Source organism: Camelus bactrianus, chromosome 22, assembly GCF_048773025.1.
Source record: "Camelus bactrianus isolate YW-2024 breed Bactrian camel chromosome 22, ASM4877302v1, whole genome shotgun sequence".
Classification (NCBI taxonomy): Eukaryota; Metazoa; Chordata; class Mammalia; order Artiodactyla; family Camelidae; genus Camelus; species Camelus bactrianus.
Genome location: NC_133560.1, coordinates 9,138,963 through 9,157,767, shown reverse-complemented (window position 1 = coordinate 9,157,767; position 18,805 = coordinate 9,138,963). Strand labels below are relative to the sequence as shown.

The 18,805-nt window shown below is 48.4% G+C and overlaps 1 protein-coding gene across 1 annotated transcript; it reads left to right on the top strand.

Moving 5' to 3' along the window:
* The first annotated feature begins 12,389 nt into the window (after nucleotides 1-12,389).
* MSX2 (msh homeobox 2) lies at nucleotides 12,390-18,470 on the top strand. The gene is made up of 2 exons (XM_010946232.3): nucleotides 12,390-12,903; nucleotides 16,764-18,470. Exons 1-2 carry the CDS (start codon nucleotides 12,525-12,527, stop codon nucleotides 17,186-17,188), a joined length of 804 nt encoding a protein of 267 aa, XP_010944534.1. The 5' UTR covers nucleotides 12,390-12,524; the 3' UTR covers nucleotides 17,189-18,470.
* Nucleotides 18,471-18,805: the final 335 nt, after the last annotated feature.

Here is an 18,805-nt window from a genome sequence, read left to right as displayed (position 1 = left end):
TTAGAATTTTGTGGTTGTAGCTTCTGACACACCTGTCGTCAGGTGCCACATAGGTTAAAAAGCAAATCAGTGAGGATTAGAGGAAACAGCACTGCTAATTAGCAAGCTGCTTTGTGAAGTCACCAGTGATTTAATTGGCAAGGCTGGCTCCCAGGTTTGCCCTGCACAGAAGCGTGTCTGTCTGTCCACCCGCCTTGCCCAGCCCCACCCTGCCCACCCACCCACCCAGACTCTGAGCAGATGGAGCGAGACTGCACTTCTAAGGGGCCTGCTGCTCTGGCCCAGGACTCCAGACGTGTGAGGCTACTGAAGCTGAACTTGGAGGACAGGAATCTTGGGGCGACCGGCCACTAGGAACATGAGGAACAGCAGGGGACAGGCTACACTCCAGCTCCTTAGGCACAGTCAGACCTGAGACGCCGGCAGGGTACCACTTTAGGCCTGGGATGCGCGAACCAGCATCTCTGCTTCTTCACCACTGACCTCTCGATTCCCTCCTCATTGTCCCATTCCCACTGCGGCTCCCCTCTTCACACACCCTGCAACAGCCTCCTCACTGGTCCTGTTGCTTCCTGCATTTCCCCCGCCTCCCTATTTTCCAGAATGCTCCCCCAGGGAGTTTCTCAAATGGATACAGAACACTATTACCCTCCTCAAAAAACTCTCCATGGCAGAAATTAAACCAGAGCAATGCTATCGAGTTCTAGCAGAGCTGGGGGAGAAAAGAATGCTGCTAGTGGGCGTGTGCACCAGAAAAGGGTGTTTTGAAAATAATTTGGCAATATCTGTTCAGATTAAGAATACGCACATCTTACAGGTGCTTGAAAAGACGCTCGACATTGCTAATTATTAGAGAAATGCAAATCAAGACTACAGTGAGGTCAGAAGGAGATCACACCAGTCAGAAGGGCCACCATCAAAAAGCTTACAAATAATAAATGCTGGAGAGGGTGTGGAGAAAAGGGAACCCTCCTGCCCTGTGGGTGGGAATGTAAATTGGTGCAGCCACTATGGAGAACAGTACGGAGGTTCCTTAAAAAACTGAAAATAGAGTTACCCTAAGATCCAGCAATCCCACTCCTGGGCATATATCCAGAGAAAACTCTAATTTGAAAAGACATAGGCCCCCCAATGTCCATAGCAGCACTGTTTACAGTAGCCAAGACATGGAAGCAACCTAAATTTCCATTCACAGATGACTGGATAAAGAAGTTGTGGTATATTTATACAGTGGAATATTACTCAGCCATAAAAAAGAATGAAATAATGCCTTTGCAGCAACATGGATGGACACACGGATGATTATACTAAGTAAGTCAGATAGAAAAAGACAAATACTATATGATATCATTTATGTGACATTTAGAAAAATGAGACAAATGAACTTATTTACAGAATAAGAAACAGACTCACAGACAGAAATAATTCTTATGGTTACCAAAGTGGGGACAGGAGGAGGCATAAACTGGGAATTTGAGAAAAAACTATACACACCCTTGGCTCCAGCAATCACAGTTTTAGAAATTAAAACTTTAAAGAGTGTAAGTATGAAGGTTTGCAAGGATTTTTTTTTCAAGAATTTTTGGCAGTAGTCAAAATTTGGCGGAAAAAAATGTCCATCACTAAGGAAATGGTTAAATGAATTCTAGTATACCCCTACTATGAAACAGAAGAAGAATGAATTAGATTGACCTGATACGTCTGTAATATGAATTAGACAAGAAAGCAAGTTACACAGATCATTACACAGATGGACGCGCAGACACACACGCACACACAAAACACCATCAGTGTGCACTCTTCTGTATGCTATTTTGTGTTTGGATAGAATTAGGAGTGTCTAAGGAGATACAAGAGTTATGTTGATGGGAAAAGAATGAGAGAGGTTATTCATTGCTTATACCTTGGAATTGTTCACTGGTTATCATGAATACGGATTACTCTTGAAATTGTAAAGGAAGAATTTAATAAAAGATGACAGAAAGAGAAGGAAGGAACGGCAAAGAAGAAAGACCCTTCATCATGGCTCTCCAGCTCCCCTCCGCCACCCTTTCCCCAGCCTTCCTCCCCCGCCCTCCACCCCACCCCCGCCTTCTCTCTGGCCTCTTGACTCGAACACACAGGTCACAGGTCATTCCAACTCTTATCCCTTTCCACATTCTGTCCTTTTTTGCCAGCAACTCTCTCCCCTTCTCAACCTGGCAACATCCTTCATGGCTCCTTCCAAAAGTCGCTTCCTCCAGTAGCCTTGCCCCGACACCCAAGGTGGAGCGGGCGGTCCTCGTCTGGGCATCCCACCATCCCACATGTCCCCTGAACCTTCAGGAGACACATCCCATTATGTGTCATCATAGGGTGTGCACACTGGCTGGGGAGGCCTGGAGAAGGCATGTCCCATCGCTGAAAAAACAACAACAACAAAAACAAACAAAAACAGTGCTTGCTGAGGCCAGTCACCTGCAGATTGACACAGAGAAGCCAGAATTCCAGATGTCAAGAGAAAGTCTCCTGATTTTTAAATATTTTGGCAACATATTCAGAGGTTTCAGAAGAGGCCTTCAGGACCACACCTGGGACAGTGAAAGAAAAGCATCCTGCAAAATGAATCTGGCTTTGGGGCAGTGGTTTTGACACCAGTATGGGGTAACGGGGTGCTTGATAATAAGGCTGTCTTCGTACTAGAGTGGGAGACTCTCCGGAACTTCTCAGGAAGCTGCCTGGGTAACGTCTGTTTGCCAGGTGCGGCACTAACTCAGCACACAGAAGAGGAGGAAGACACGGAGGGAGGACGGGAGGGAAACGGAGGAAGGATGAAAGACAGGGAGAAAAAGGACAGATCAGGCAGTGTGTTTAATCATTTATGAAAAAGACAAAGGAAAACATTTTCTGCCTTATTTGCAACTTCTCGGCATCTTAATTTTGCCTACAGAGTAGAATGAAGTTCTGTGAACATCGTGGAAGTGTGTGCTGGACCGTCTGCGTGTGCGGACACTGAACGGAGCTGGGTAACCAGGGTAAGTGATTTTTAAAGGGAACTCAGGTTTCCCCTGAGCTCCCATCTTTTACAATTACTTCTAAACTAGCAGATAACCGAGTCTGGGGTAAATAAGCTAGTGTTTTGACCAAATTCTCCCCTTCATTGTTTACTAATAATGCTAACAGCTCCCTATCTCCAGTGCGGTATGGCCATCTACCTATTATCTCTGGAGTAGATTCTCGCTGCAAACCTAGAAACTCAGCAGGATCACCACCCCCTAGCTTTACAGATAAGGAATCCAAAGTCCAGAGAGGGGAAGCAACTTGCCTAAGGCCACCCCGCTAGGAGGAGGTGGAGCAGGAAACCAACCCGGTTTGGTGCTGTTGGAAAGGCAGTGCTCGCTTCTGTCAATCAGTGCTAACCTGAGACGCAGGCATCCTGCCTACACCACGGCTCCCCTGTTGAAGAACAATCATTATGATCGTCGGCCTTATCCCAATACCAATGGGAGTATGAGTTAATTCACGTTTAACTTTAAATCAACTCTCGTTTTAAAACAACAGCAACAACAACAAGAAAATGATTCGTAAAGGGGAATTTATATCGCAGCGCTCTTCATCAACCATAGATGGGTTCACTCTGAAAATAAACAGAGGGGAAGCAAAACTATGTCGCTCTAACCTGGCTCGTTGCTGCTTCCCCCTGAAGACTGAAGCCTGGTGCTTTGTCCACGAGATGTTAGCCAGCAGTGCCGAGGTATCAAAGCTGGACCAAGATGGTCCCCTGAGTATAATGGGAAGATTATCAGATCACAGCAAAGGGCATCATTTTCTTGTCACGTGCGTCGATGTTACTTCACACCTGGTCCAGGGATTCCCTGAAATTCTTTCTCTGGGAAGGGCTGCGCCACCACAGGGCAAAGCTTCCTTGGGCTGCCCGAAAGCCCCGAGGATTCTTAGCAAGTGTAAGGTTCATAAGCCTCTTCGCAATTGTGCACACCAACCGGGTCAGCTCTAATTGTGTCATTCACCATGATCCACGGGGTTCCCTCCCAGCCTCCTCATCTGCTGAGTCAGGAACATTTTTCCCTTCTCACACAGGAAACCAGCACCAGGGGACAGGAGGGGACGAGCTGCTCCCTGAGTTTTATACCCATGGGCTCATTCATCCTCCAATCACCCTGCAATAGGGACGCTTAGCCCCAGCGTCCTGATGGGGAGAGTGAGGCTTAGCTCAGAGAAGTGGGACCACTTGCCCCAGGACACACAGCAGCACAGGATACAATAGGGGTTCCCACTAGCTCCCCCCACTGCCTGTGATCTTTCCACCTTATGCCTCCCCCTTCCTGGAACCCTCAGTCAGCCTGTTGGGAGACAGGACAAGGAGTAGAATGGGTTTTTCCACTCACCCCTTTATCAGAGAACCACGGAACCAGAAGAGACAGGAAATGCACCTTGAATCTGGAGAGGGAGGCTCTGAGTCTTAACAATGGGATGGATGCTGGATTCTTGCTTAGAAGGGGTAAGACTTTTAAAATGCCCACAAAGAAAAACTGAAAGCTTGTTTTGCCAGGGGGGTGAATCAGGAACCCTGAGAAGGGGAGGGCCTACTTAAAGTTACCTGGCAAGTGAGTGACATGCACAGACCAGGACCCTTGTTCTTGGCAGATCCAGGTCCTTGCTTTTTAGTTTCCCACCCTCCCCACAAAAACGGCAAATCCATCTGCAAAAAGTCATGTGCTTTGGAGAGACAGAAAAGGGAAAATGTTTCAGTTTTATCAAACTCCCATACACACGGTAATGAACAGGAGTAGCAACCTGACGGAGGAAGGCCTGACTCTATTTAAAGTTTGTGGATCTACTAAAATTCATTTTCCTATTTAGATGATGGTGACTTTTATTTTCTAAGGTTGGAGGGTAGGCAGAGGATGGGAAGAGAATGACCCCTTTGCACGGGCACAATTAGAAAGAGAAATTATATTTATCTAGATTTTCCATGTCTGAGAAGCAGATTGCCCTTCAGGAAAATGCAGATAAAGCAGCAGCTATCAAGAGGGTTGCGGTGAGGACTGAATGAGTTAGTACATGGCGGTGCCTGTACAGGACAGAGTCTGGTGTATCCTCCGTGCTCAGTAAGTGCTGATTGCTATTACCAGGGGGAGAAGAAACTCAAACTATGAGTTTATATTTTTATGACTACATTTAGGTCTTCTTATCTTTTTTTCTTTTCTAGCACAGAAACACGCTCTTGTTTGGGGAAAGCTGGAAAGTGCCACAAAGTCAAGCTATTGCTAAAGTGAGCGGGGAAGATAACCAGCGTGAGGCTGAGTGTCTCTGGCTTCGTGAAATCAGGGACCAGAGAAATGCGATCTGAAGGAGGATAAAGAGAAACCAGTTTGGGGTTTGGAGTCAGATTCACCTGGGGTCAAATGCTGACTAGGTCACTTCATTGCTGCATGACCTTGGGCAGACGACAAACTCCCAAACTCATTCTCCATCTGTGAAAGGAGTAACTATTTATGGCGGGGGGCGGGAGGTGGGGGAGTGGTGAAGATTAATTGAAATTCTAGCGAGTTAAGGGTTTGGGGCAAAAGGAGATTTCAGTTTTTCTTTGGGGACAATTTAAAAGTCTGACCTCTCTCCGCAAGAATCTAGTGTCAGTTCCAGTGGTTGCCCCTCCCAATTCAAGGTTCATTCCAAGTCGCTGGGAAAGGTGCCCTTTGGAGCCAGGTGAGTAATACTTCCAGTTTCTGCCACTGTTTCCATTTCTAGATTTATTCATTTACTCAACCAATGTTTATTGAGTCCCCTCACTGTGTCAGGTGATCTTCAGGGCACATGACAAATTTCAGGGACCCTGATCAGACCTAAATGGATCCAGGCTAGGTCTCTGCATCAGAGGGTCCTTGAAGCCAGAAGGCGCAGGGTAGCTCTGGGGCAGGGTATCTGGAGCCCAACTTCAATTCTGAGGAGCAAGTGAAGTCCTGAATGTGGAAAGGGCTTTCTGAAGCTTACATCTCAGGATCTCAGGATGCTTTGTTTTTTGTATCACCACTGTGAGGGTGAAACCAAAAAAAAAAAAAAAAAAAAAAGTAAGTTTTAGCTTAGCTCCAATGCCCCAACCCCTCCCCTAGAAATGACTAATAAAATTTTAAATAATTGCTTCTAATTGTCTTCATCCTTAAAGGTAAAGCAAACCTTGCGTATTCCCCACCAAGCGACTGGGGGTGGAGCAATTGGAAGAGATTCTAGTTTCCTTAATTTAAAAAAATATAATTATGTCTATGAAGTAACTCCCCAAATTTCCTTTTCCCCTCCGCGCCCATGCCCAGTCAGCTATGTTCTGAAGCCAAAGCAATTTGGCGGCCACCAGATAAGAGAGATTTCAGATTCCCGCCAAACTCTTTGGCAATCCATAAGGCAAGATGCACTTTCTCCCGGTGCCCTCGCTTGTAATCGAGCCCCTCCCAGACTCAACAGTTCCATCTGTCTAATTGGAAGAAAATAGCAAAAGTAGATACTTCATCATCGCTCTGAGCAATTCCAGATGCCTTCCCTCCCACCTACACAGCAGCTTCTGCCTCAGGCAAGATACAGACATTTTTAGAATCAGCCAAACCCTGATCTGCATCTCTGCCAGGTATTTACTAGTTGTGAGAAACTCTTATCAAGCCTTAAGCTTGAATTTTCTCCTCCTTAAGGAGGAATGAGGGCCTTTTCATCACAGGGTTGCTTAAGGTATGAGAGGGAGCTGACAGTTACCGAAGCCTGGTTTAAAGCTCATCTCAGCCCAGTTTAGTATGGGTAATTTTCCTGGTTTTACAGATGGGCAAACTGAGATGGGGTGGGGGCAGGGAGGCAGAGATTTGTAAACTGCGGGGGGGGGGGCAAGATGCAAACCCTCAGTGCCCTCCTGGATCGCTGGACTGGTTCCATAAAACTGCTTCCTAGAGTCACCTCTTCCAGGGAGCCCTCTGGGTGTTTCTGTGCAGACAAAAATCAGGGGCCTGGGCCCTGCTTGTGGGAACCTCTCTCTCCAGTGCAGGCAGGGGTTGGGAAGGTGCCAGCAAGCTGTGCCCAGGGGCTGGGAAATGAGAGCTACTTCATGCTATTTGACTCAACCATTTCTTCCTCCCTTGATCCCCATCCCTCACTTGACGGAGTTGTTAATCCACTTCCTTCTCAAGAGGTGGGTAGTTATTCCCATTTTTCAGAAAAAGAAAAAAAAAAGGCTCTGAAAAGTGAGCTTCTCAGGCCTCACATTATCCAACTTTGGATCACTGGGTCACAGGTGTCTGTGCTGTCAGGCAGATCTGTTGAAAAGGGTGGTAAAAAATATTATCAAGAATGATTTCGGAAATGACAATCACAGTGGAATATATTTTCATTTCAGGGGTGGGATTGGGGTGGGTAAAAACTGTAGCCACTTATCATGAAATAACACTGCCGGATACTGAAATTTTCAATATAAATTTCATTGGACCATTTCTCAATGTTTAGGTCTGCACAAATCAGAGTTCCAGGGAAAGAAGTCAATAAATGACAACCAAAAAGCTAAAATAAAAATAAATAAATAAAGTAATGATTTAAGAAATGATAATAATAGCCAACATTTACTAAATGCTAGATACTCCAGCATTACAGATGAGGAAATGTGGTACAGAGAGGTGAAGCGAATTCTGCGGAGTCCCACAGGAAATCAGTGGCTCAATCCTGTTTCAACCCTCCAGGAAGCTACAAGCAGAACCATTACTGCCACTCCAGAGCAGGGTGCCTGATGGAGCAGGGGAGGTAATTGGGTTTCTTTATGTATTTTTAAGTTAATTTTTTATTTTATTTTTTAGTGGAGGTTCTGGGGATTGAACCCAGGACCTTGTGCATGCTAAGCATGTGTTCTACTGCTGAGCTACACCCTCCCCCATGTTACCTGCTTTTATAAGGCTTCTCACCTAGTCCTCACCAGCAACCCTCTTTTCTGAAAGAGGATACTGAGACCCCCAGTGCAGTGATGGTGGCAAATGGTTAGTAAGTCTGGGGTGGATTTGAACATTGAACTACAGAAGGAGCAGAAATCAAGGCTCTTTCGCCTTTCGCAAACCTCACACCTGCTGTGGCCATAAACAACTAGAAGTCTCCACGAGCTGGACTGGACCATTCCTCTCTGAGACTGTGGACCCACAGGGAGGCACCGCATTTGCCTCCATTTCTTCCTCCCTCCTCCCGAGAATGTTCCTAATGTGGGTTTCTTCCAAGAGGACCCCGTCGAATTAGACACGGCCCACAGCAGATCCCAGGCCAGCCACTCTCCTGTCTGTGCCTCGACCTCTTTATCTGTACAATGGGGAGCCATTAAAACCCAGGCTTCAGTTAGCTTGTGTAATCTGTGTAGCGCTTTGGCAAAGGCCCCTTCTCTCCAGACCTGGGTCCTGACCTTAGCGGGCGGGGGCCGTGGTAAACCGATTGGAGATTCCAGAACTTCATAAGCAAGAGATGTCACCCCTTCCCCCGCTCCCCTCAAAGAACCCCAAGCAGCAACCCCGAGTGCAGAGTGCCCGTCTACTCGCCTTCCTGCTCTGTAACTCGGAAGGTGATTTCTCAAATGCCTGGAAATATACACGCTCAACTGAGGTCTAGTCTTACCCCATTCCTGATCCGCACAGCACAGGTAAGAAAAATGAGCTCAGAGAGGAGCAGTCTTTTGCCCGAGGTCACACAGCGAAAGACCGGGGGAGGGGGGATGGTGGGGGAGCGGTGTTGTGGAATTCCAGGCGGACCTTGGCGCCCGCTTGTCTGCCCGCTTCTGATACCCGGGTTCGGGAGAATAGGCCGCTAACGAGCGGCCCATTAGGAGGAATTGTCACTCCTCTGGGAGCGAGGTTGTCCCATTAGGGCGAATTGTCATTCCTCCTGGAGCGAGGTTGTCCCGGCTCCGCGCAGGCTGAGTGCCGGGGCCGAGAGCAATTAACGCGGCTCCGGCGCGGGCAGCCGCCTCTGCCCGGGGCAGCGGGGGCGGGGCGGGGCGGGGGCGGGGCGCCCGGCGCGGCTGGAGCCGGTCACCCGGCGCAGCCCCTTCCCCCGGAGCCCGCCTTTCATCTCCCCGCGCCTGGCGCCTGCCCGCAGCCCTGGCCCGTCTACAGCCCCCTCCTCCGCCCCTCCCCCGCCTCCTTCGAGTCGCCGGGATCCGGCGATCGGTCCTGGAGGTTGCAAACGCGGCGGTCCGCGCGCCGTCAGTCCTGCACGGCGTTAGCACCGGGACTTGCGGTGCGCGTGCGCGGCTGCTCCTCTCCCCGCCGGGGCGCGTGCAGCACGCCCGGGGCGCGCGGGAAGGTGGGGCGCCTCGGGTCTGCGAGCGGGGGCCGGTGCCGTGAGGGGGGATGCTCGGGTCCTCCGCCTTCTGCCTGCGTGACCCGGCCACAGAATTAGCCCTTCCTAGCCTTAGGCTTCTCATCTGTAAAATAGGGGAAATAATTTCTGCCCGGAGCGATGTGTTGGAAGAAACAAATGAGATCCTGGAGGGCAGGTCTAGGTACTAACGCAGAGTTGACAGTTTGTAGTGACTGAGTTCTGATGGGAACCTCACGTTTCTGCCTGCGAATATGTCACCAGGAACTAACCTTTACTGAATGACCCCTAAGTGCCAAAGCCAGTCTCTAGCTGACGCTTTTCCGAGCAAGCCAAATTCTCGGTCCCGGAGATTTTACGAAGAACCCCATCGTGAACTCCGTGATAGGGGGCGACGCGCCTCTATGAGGCTATGTGGCAGAGAGAACGCATTCGATGAATTGTTGCTGCTTTTTGATATACAATATTATGGTGAGGGTTTTTTGGGGGGGCGGGGATCCCCTACATCTGCTAGTTATTTTATGTAGCTCCTTGAATTGAATTGCAACGACAGCCATCCTGGTTAAGGGTTATGATCTCTCATTTTAGACATTAAAAATCAAGCTAAGGAGGAGAAGTAACGCGACCAGCGTCTCACGGCCAGGAAGAGGTGAACACGATATTCTGAAAACGCAGGCAACGCAGGAGCAAATGCCCAGACAGGACTTTCCATAAAGGGCTAGAACTGTGTTGAGGTTGCACTCTTTTCAGAGCAGAAGAGAGACGCTTTCCAGAATTGTCTCCAGTCCAGGAGGGAGGTCTCCGGAGGGAGCTGGCAGAAGACTGGACGGGCAGACACGTTGCTGCATGGACATCTCTCCTGCTCACGGCCAGAGCTTGGCACCCTGGCTTTGAACACCAGCTGTTTGTTTGTTGTTTTAAATCTTTACTGTTTTCTCATGTCTGGCTTCATCATTTTCTTTCTCTACCTGGACATCAGGACCGGAGCTTAGGGAGGAGAACCTACCTTATCCTGTCCCAGAAAAATTAATCAAAATAGAAGAGTTCTAGGAGTATTGATTTTAAAAAAATCCCAGGAATGAGCCTGCACACCCCTAAACTGACAAATATTAACAAACAGTTTTCAGGAACAGTTACAAAACTCTGGCTGGGTAGAGCCCAACTGAACACTGAATCCTTTTGTACATTTTGGCAGCTGAGGGCTAAACGAATTTCAGGTTTGCTTTCAAAACATATAGCCTGCACCTTGCTAGGTATCTCTAGAAGGCACAGAACTTAGATCTGGCTCTACCTGTACTGTATTTGAGATGCATATCGTCAACTATCATCAAGTGTGACTCGGGGAAAATGCATAATGCACATATCTCCAGATGGCTTTCATAGTTGTGTTTTTTTCTCTGAGCTTCCAGTTTGTTTATATATATATTTATATAAATATATATGTATTTGTTCGTAGTGGTGGGAGAGGGACCCAGAAGTTTTTAGAAGGCTGTGGTTAGAACGTCTTTACTTTTTAACTTTTTTTCAGGACCATTTCTAATCAAACAGAATTAAGTGGCCAGTGCCTAATGTATTTATCCTCCAAGATTCAGATTACACCTGGTTATCCTAGGCCAGCATAGTTTCACTACAGGCAGAGGTTTGGGGTGAAGGAAGCAGTGCATCAGAGAGGTGCTCTGGGAAGTGGATCTGGGGGCGGGGGGGTCAAGTTTCCGAAACTCTTGAACTGGAAGGTAACTCTGAGCTTTGGTCGTTTCAGTAATTAAAAAAAAAGGTCTTCTCTTCCCAAGGTTTTGGAACCTGCTCAGCTAGCCTCTGCAGTGCGGAGGTCCCTGAGCTGGGACAATTCTCTTCACCTCATCACTTGCAGGGTAATCGGTCAGATATATGAAAGGGCAGCTACAGCCTGGACAGAGTCCTTTGAAGCCATAGGTGCTGGCCCAGCGGCCTGCAGAGAGATTGGAGGCCTCTGCGAATTGGAAGCTTGCTCTCCCCTTTCCTGGACTGAGACAGTCATCACTAAGGCTTTGAGATGTAATTACCCAGGGTATAATTTGAAGTGGGGTAAGGATATCTATACTTTATTTTTTTTAACCAGGTGCAATGACTAAAAATGTTCTTCACCAAAAGATATACAGGCCTCGGGTGTGCAAACTTGGCACCCAGCATTTGCGAGATTTGCAAGGGAAGGGGAGGCGGGGGAAGCGTTAGATATTATCGATGCCTTTTCCTCCCTCCTCCTCCCCCTTGAAGGCAAACACTGGCACCCTGACACACATGACAAACATAGACTCAAACAAACGCATGAACACACAGTGCATGTGGTCTTGAGAAAAAAAAGTCTAGACGTTGTCCACAGAGGAGATTCAGGGGAAAGAAAACTCGCGGATTCCAAGTTTCTGCGAGTGCGCTGGCTTTGTTTTTCAGTGGAAGAGATGGAGAGCACTGGTTTATATTTTCCAGTCGGAACTATTTGGGAGAGGACTGCCGGGACCACCATCTCCGGCTCGCCCTGGCCCCTCTCCTAGGGGAGTTATAGTGATAGCGGACGCTGTCGGGCACTTGCTAATAGAGAAATATCTTCTCTTCTAAGCGCCGTGCGTGGAGTGTTTCCTTTAGCAGGGATGCTGGCCCGTGCTTTCAGTGCTGATCCCTAAAATTGTTAAGTTAGCCCAGTTTGGGCCCATAGTAGGAGCTTCATAAATGTTGCTGCAATGTCAGTTGCAGTGTCTGGCGGCTTTTTTGGGGGGGGCGGGGAGGTGGGGTGGGTGTAGGCGAGGGGTACCTTTTTAAGAAGAGGGGTCAAAAGAGAGAAGAAATGGAACTCGGCGAACTTCCTCTTTAAATAATCGGCCTTAATTACGCCTGGACTTTTCAGTTTTGGCGTGATTATAACCCTTGAGGGATCGCCTAATAACAACTCTGCTGACTGCTCCTGTAATTAACTCCTAATTTATTTCAAACAGAAAGAAAGAAAAAAAAAAAAAAGGCCCCAGCCTCTTCCGGAAGAGCCAATCGGAGGCGAGCGTCAGTGGCGTCAGCGCCAAGGCCGGCGTGGATTGGCTGAGCTGAGTCTTCCACTTCCCCTTGGAGGAAAGGCACGGCTCCCGGCGCGCCCCTCCCGTCTCCCCCCAAAAAAGTTTGAGTCGCAGCTGCCGGGTAGCCAGCGGAGTCGCGCGCCGGGAGCTACGTGGGGCAGAGAAGTCATGGCTTCTCCGTCCAAAGGCAGTGACCTGTTTTCTTCTGATGAGGAGGGCCCGGCGATGGTGGCCGGGCCGGGCCCGGGGCCTGGGGGCGCCGAAGGGGCCGCGGAGGAGCGCCGCGTCAAGGTCTCCAGCCTGCCCTTCAGCGTGGAGGCGCTCATGTCGGACAAGAAGCCGCCCAAGGAGGCGTCCCCACTGCCAGCCGAAAGCGTCTCCGCCGGGGCCACCCTGCGGCCACTGCTGCTGCCCGGACACGGCGCCCGGGAGGCGCACAGCCCTGGGCCGCTGGTCAAGCCCTTTGAGACCGCCTCGGTCAAGTCGGAAAACTCAGAAGACGGAGCGGCGTGGATGCAGGAACCCGGCAGATATTCGCCACCGCCAAGTGAGTGCCCGCCCCGTCCGGGACAAGTGGTGGGCGGGTGCGCGGGGTACCGGAGGGAACTGGGGGCCAGTATTCCAAAATGGGTACGGAGACATCTCTGTACTGTGCGCCCCTCAAGGCAAGCATAAGCAGTTCTTGGCACCCTGATGTCTCCCGGGTTAAGCGCGCCGGCGGCATCCAAGACACCCTCTGGGTAGTATCTGCGCAGCGCGTGTTCGGGGTCCCCTCCCTGTACAATGTGTTCGACAGAATTGAGAACTCCCTGGTCTTTCAAGGGCGATCCCCAGCTGGGTTTGCGGGGTCGCTTGGTAATCGGTTTCTCTAGCCCTCCGCCCTGCGCTCAGGCCATTTCACTTGTTTCTGTTTCGCTGTCCTTCACGGTCTCAGTCTGGGGTGTGAAGGCAGATGCACGTTCAGTGAGCACTCTAATATATGCCAGGCAGAGGCGGGATGTCTTTCTGCCCTTCAGGGTTCACAGCCCTGCGAGGTGTGCCCTTGTCGTAAAGATGAGCTAATTGAAATCTAACCTGACATGGGGTAGAAATGATCATCTTCCACTGGTCCCGCGGGTGTCGAAGCAGGCTCCCACGGAGGGCTGGTGGCAGAGACTGATGCCACGAGAAAGTGTCTCCCGGTCGTCCGGGTGGCCAGCACCTCGCTTCGCTGGGAGCGGGCTGGGGTCAGCAGCGTGGGGCCCCGCTTGGCTCAGAGTAATAATTAACAGCATTCCAGCAGCGCTTGAGTTGACAAAGTGATGCTTCTTAGTTCACCAGATCCCGATCATCGCTGGAACCCCGAAGTGTGGGCCGAGACACGGGACCTGTGCTTATCCCCCTTTTCAGACACCCAGACTTCTAGGACTGAACTTGCTCGAGCCAGGTCACCAACAATGGCTGCACTGGGCAAGAGGCCCTGGTGTCCAAGCCCCACTCCTCTGTAGTGCCCTGGCCACCTTTGATCCCTCTCCCCAGACAGACTAAGCAGAGGTCCGGACACCTGCACCCCGCTTCCTGCCAATAGGGAAGGACAGAGAGAACCAGGAGAGCTGATCTCTCTTCCTGCGTTACTATCCATTTTTGGACCCTGGGTCCTTTTGCAACTTTGAGAAGTCATTCCCTGTAGCTCCTTGTACTTATTGTAGTCCCCGGCCTTTAAGATTTCTCTACCCTCACTGTACCTCTGGGAAAGGTGAGAGAGAGAAGGCCTGTGAAGGGACTTTTTCCAAAGCCAGGAGCACCACCTCTCTCCCCATTTCCATCAGCCCTGAAAACCCAAGATGCAAAGCATTTTGTGGACAAAATAAGGCCATAGACCGAGGCATCAGTGTCTGTCCCCTCTGGCATCTCCACCCTGTTAGAAACTCCAAAAGATTCAAAGGGCGTGGAGATTAAGGACTCAAAGAATTTAAACTCAAGTTTGCACAGTGCTTTATAGCACTTTTCACCATATTATCTTATCTGATCTCTGTGTGGCTGAAGCCGGCCTCCTGGTTACAGATGAGGACAATTCAGCAGAGTTCAGAGGAATCTGCACACATCGAGTTTGGGCTTGACGAAAAAGACTCGGGAGCATTTAATGATCACCTGGTGGCCGACAGGGCTCTGGACATTCTGAAATTTGGTACTCTGAACCACACTGCAGGATCGGTGTTACTTACCCATTTTATTGGTGGTGAAATAGAGGCTCCTTAACTCTAAGGGACTTAATTTGTTTGACAAATATTGAGTACCCTGTGTATTCCTAGGCCTCAGTCAATTTCCTGCTGTGCATCAAGGATTCAGGCCTTACAGGAGTGGTGTCCAGAGGTCAGAGTTTCCCACTTCTTAGTTCTGAGGTTCTGTAAGCATGCCTGCCAGGTTGTACAGTGGAACTTCCCTGCTTGGTTAGGCAGCCTTGGGCCCTGGATACGACCTTCCCATGAGAAAAATCAGAGATTCTAAGAACGAATTTAATTTTAAGACAAAATGTGGGCCATTGGTGCTTCGGGCCTGGAGATGGCTTTGGAAGCCCTGTGCTAGGACCCGGAGAGCCTGGGGCAGGAGGGAGCTGCTACCCGCCCAGGCCTGGTTTTGTTATTCGGAGGAAGAAGGATAAACGCTGTTTTGCTTTGTATAATCGCATCCTTCCTCTGGCTGGTTTAAAATGGGGCAGGGGTGGGAGGGCGCGCTGGAAGGAAAGCCTCCTAGCTTTATGGCTTTGATACACAAGTGAGCTCCCCCGTCGCCTGGATTTCATAATTCAAACGTAGCCCCTAGGAGCAGCCGGAATGACAGTGCCTAGGCATGGATTTGCTTCTAAACGCTGAGCAGGAGCAAATGGAGACTCTAGCTTGGGATCTGAGCTGAGACCACTGGGTCCTCCCAGTGAGCCAGGAGCCAGGTCACGTTTGGGAAGGGTGAGAATTTCACAGGTCTCCAGTCTCTGATTGTTATTTTATTTGTAAATTAAGAAGTAGGCACTGCCAGCTCTCTACCTTACTCAGGGATTAGCGTATGCAAAGGTCTAGAGTAGTTTATTACTCATCCCTCGCCCAGATTTCTGGTTTTTGATGGATGCCAGAACCCACTACCTCTTTCTTTTTAGTCACTTAAAATAATGGTTAATAATGTCACATTAGGGCACATGCGTTTCTTATTGGAAATGGAGGCTAGGTTGGGACTTGTGCTGTGTCACCCTCAAGTATGAAGTGTAAACTCCTTGGGCCACCAAAGTAACTAAACAAGAAAGGCGACATTCTCCCTTCGGAGTGCTTTGGAGTTATTACTGTGGCTACACTGGGAAAATTAGCATAGCTCATAAAAGCCAAATGCCAAAAATGAATTGTTTTGCCTTCTGCCCCACAGCTCCACACTCCTCCCGGCCCCCTCCCCTTGAAGAAAAGCCCCAAGTTTGGTTGATGCTATGGAATCACAAAGATGCGGGGCCCTGCGACTTCCTCTGATTGAATCCGTTTTGCTTCTTATTCCCTCTTTCTAAATTCCAGCAATAAACTAATGATTTGCACATTTGCTGCAAACCATAGAATGGGTCGGTGAGATGACTGAGATGTCATCACGTTCTCTCGAATCAGGAGGCAGCATGCTTTCCCCTGACATTTACATTTATGGGCGAGCTAATTTTTCCCTCCTTAGTAAAGTTTATATTACAGAAGCACCCGGCCAAGAAAGTTATCCCACATCCAGATCTGTAAGATGTTGCACAGGTTTTATAATCTGCAATCCGGAGGGAATGACAGCTGTCTGGTTGTTTATGGCATGGGGGCTACTCCTCAATCCCAGGATGCTATTAATTTACCACAGACCTTATCGGCACGATTACCCTTCATAAATATGCTGACACAATCCAACTTTTCCTGGTGCAGAGAGGGGACCAACCCAGTTTGTCAGAGCCTTTTCATTTTCCTTCTTATACGTGATTATCCCCACATCCATTAGGATGGTGAGGATTGCTGTGAACCCAGCCACCCCCCCCCCAATTTTTAAGACAAGAGACATTCAGAAGAGATGGGTTTTTGTTTCTCAGAGAACACGCAGCTCTCTTGACTTAATGAGGGATCCGTTCATATGTTATGATCTCTAGTGCTATATATTTTCCATTTAGAAAGTTCTGTTACACCACTAAAGTCTCCAACTTTGGGGAGAAAGTTTTCCAATTTTTAAACATAAAGCAATTTATCCATTTAAAAATACGGTTTTTCTCTACCCTCACCCCCCCAGCGGGGGAAAAAAAACCCAACCACACATGGTTTTGACGGAGGTACCTTTTTGAAAGTGGAAGAGGGGAGACCCAACCCCCTGGGACACACTTGGTAAGAAAGCCACTTTCTTTCACTAATTCACTCCGCATTCTCTGTTCTCCAGGACACATGAGCCCGACCACCTGCACCCTGCGGAAACACAAGACCAATCGGAAGCCCCGCACGCCCTTCACCACGTCCCAGCTCCTCGCTCTGGAGCGCAAGTTCCGCCAGAAACAGTACCTCTCCATCGCAGAGCGCGCAGAATTCTCCAGCTCTCTGAACCTCACAGAGACCCAGGTCAAAATCTGGTTCCAGAATCGAAGGGCCAAGGCGAAAAGACTGCAGGAGGCAGAACTGGAAAAGCTGAAAATGGCTGCAAAACCCATGCTGCCCTCGGGCTTCAGCCTCCCTTTCCCCATCAACTCGCCCCTGCAAGCAGCATCCTTATATGGAGCATCCTATCCTTTCCATAGACCTGTTCTCCCCATCCCGCCCGTGGGACTCTATGCGACTCCAGTGGGATATGGCATGTACCATCTATCCTAAGGAAGACCAGCTCAATAGACTCCGTGATGGATGTTTGTTTAAACACCTTCCCCCTCCCTCTCCAAGAAGACAGTCTCATGCCAGCCCTCTGCTCTGCAAACCTTGTATGCACCACCCTCCGCGCCTAGGTCGACAGGGCCACAGACATAGTGCAAATCGGTTCTTTAGACTGGAGACACCAAAGCCCCGTTTTCTTGGTGTCATCTTCCAGACACTCCCTTCTCCTTTCACAAAGATTGGCTCTGATGGTTTTTATATATAAGTCTATATATAATAAAATATAATACATTTTTATACAGCAGATGTAAAAATCAAATTATTTTGAAAAGCAAAATTTATATACATATAGATCTCCTTTTTTTCTCTATATCACCTTCCTAAAAAGAGACTGCTTAAGTCTGTTTTTTCTTTTAGGGGGAGACAACTTATTGGCTAATTTTGCTGAAATTGGGTGATTTGAATAGAAGGACTAACTTTTGCTTATGGAAAACAAACCTGAGAATCAGACACTGTGCATCAGTAGGGAGCCCTCCAAGGGACGGGACTCGCCATGGTTTTGCATTTTTTACATGCATTAAAAAACTCATTAGATACGACTATATTTGGCCCTGTTTTTTTTCCTCCCTCTCCATATCGTCACACATTGTTAAAAGTTTTTGTAAGATCAATAAAAGGGGGATGAGAAGAATCCTGAAAGTGCCTGGGGGTAAGGTGGAAAATAGAAGTCTTTCCTAATTCCTCTCAAGGCTGTTGCTTAACTCCATTTCAGATAATTGGAGAGTGAAAAGTTAAAGCATGTCGGGGAGGAATTGATGGTTTCTGTGAACTGCTAGGTACGTCAATCCTCAGACGTTGCAAAGGTGATTTTTGGGTTGGGGGGGGTGTAGTTAATTCTCTACTTGAAAAAAAAAAGAATATCTTGTAACCATTACCTATATGCTAAATATTCTTGAACAATGAATAGATCCCAAAAGAAAAAAAAACACAATGCTTTATGTGTGTGCGTACCTATTGTATGCGCTAAACTTATTAGGAAAATTTATATACTTTTTAACATGTTGGGGGCAGAGGGTAAAGCCATGTTTTGACTTGCTAAAAATGGTGTTGTCAAACAGCTCACATAGCTCCCTGGTATTTCATCTTTCTATCCAGCGCTCCCCACCCCCACCCCCCCAGTATACGTTTATCCCTTTGAAAGGGTGCCTTGTATAATTTTATATATTTTATTGAAGAGTTATTTCTTATCTCTTATTCTGAATTAAATTAAACGTTTGTTTTATTGTGGTCAAGGCTGTCCAAAGTCACAATTATTTTTAAGAGGCGCTCTCTGTTCTTTGGCCGGATTTAGCCCCCAAAATGCCACCCAGATTGGGGAGGTGGGGCTGGTGATTTTTATTATGATTGTAATGTGAATCAATCAAGAGTTGTGGCTAGATTCAGACTGAGGTAGGGAAATCCATTGAAAATAGCAAAATACTTTGAAATCCTTCCTCTGGCAGCTTGTGTTACTTGTGGGAAATTGCTATTAGGAACTTTTGAAAGTGAAAGATGAGCTTAGACGTGGCAGGGCCAAGGCATCAGTCAGAATCTCAGGGGTTTGGACATGATTGAGGGAAA

Bases quoted from the DNA above. Each gene is read 5' to 3' on its own strand.
- MSX2 (XM_010946232.3), top strand. From the start codon at position 12,525: ATGGCTTCTCCGTCCAAAGGCAGTGACCTGTTTTCTTCTGATGAGGAG. The intron at 12,904-16,763 runs GTGAGTGCCCGC...TCTGTTCTCCAG, and splicing joins CAGATATTCGCCACCGCCAA to GACACATGAGCCCGACCACC.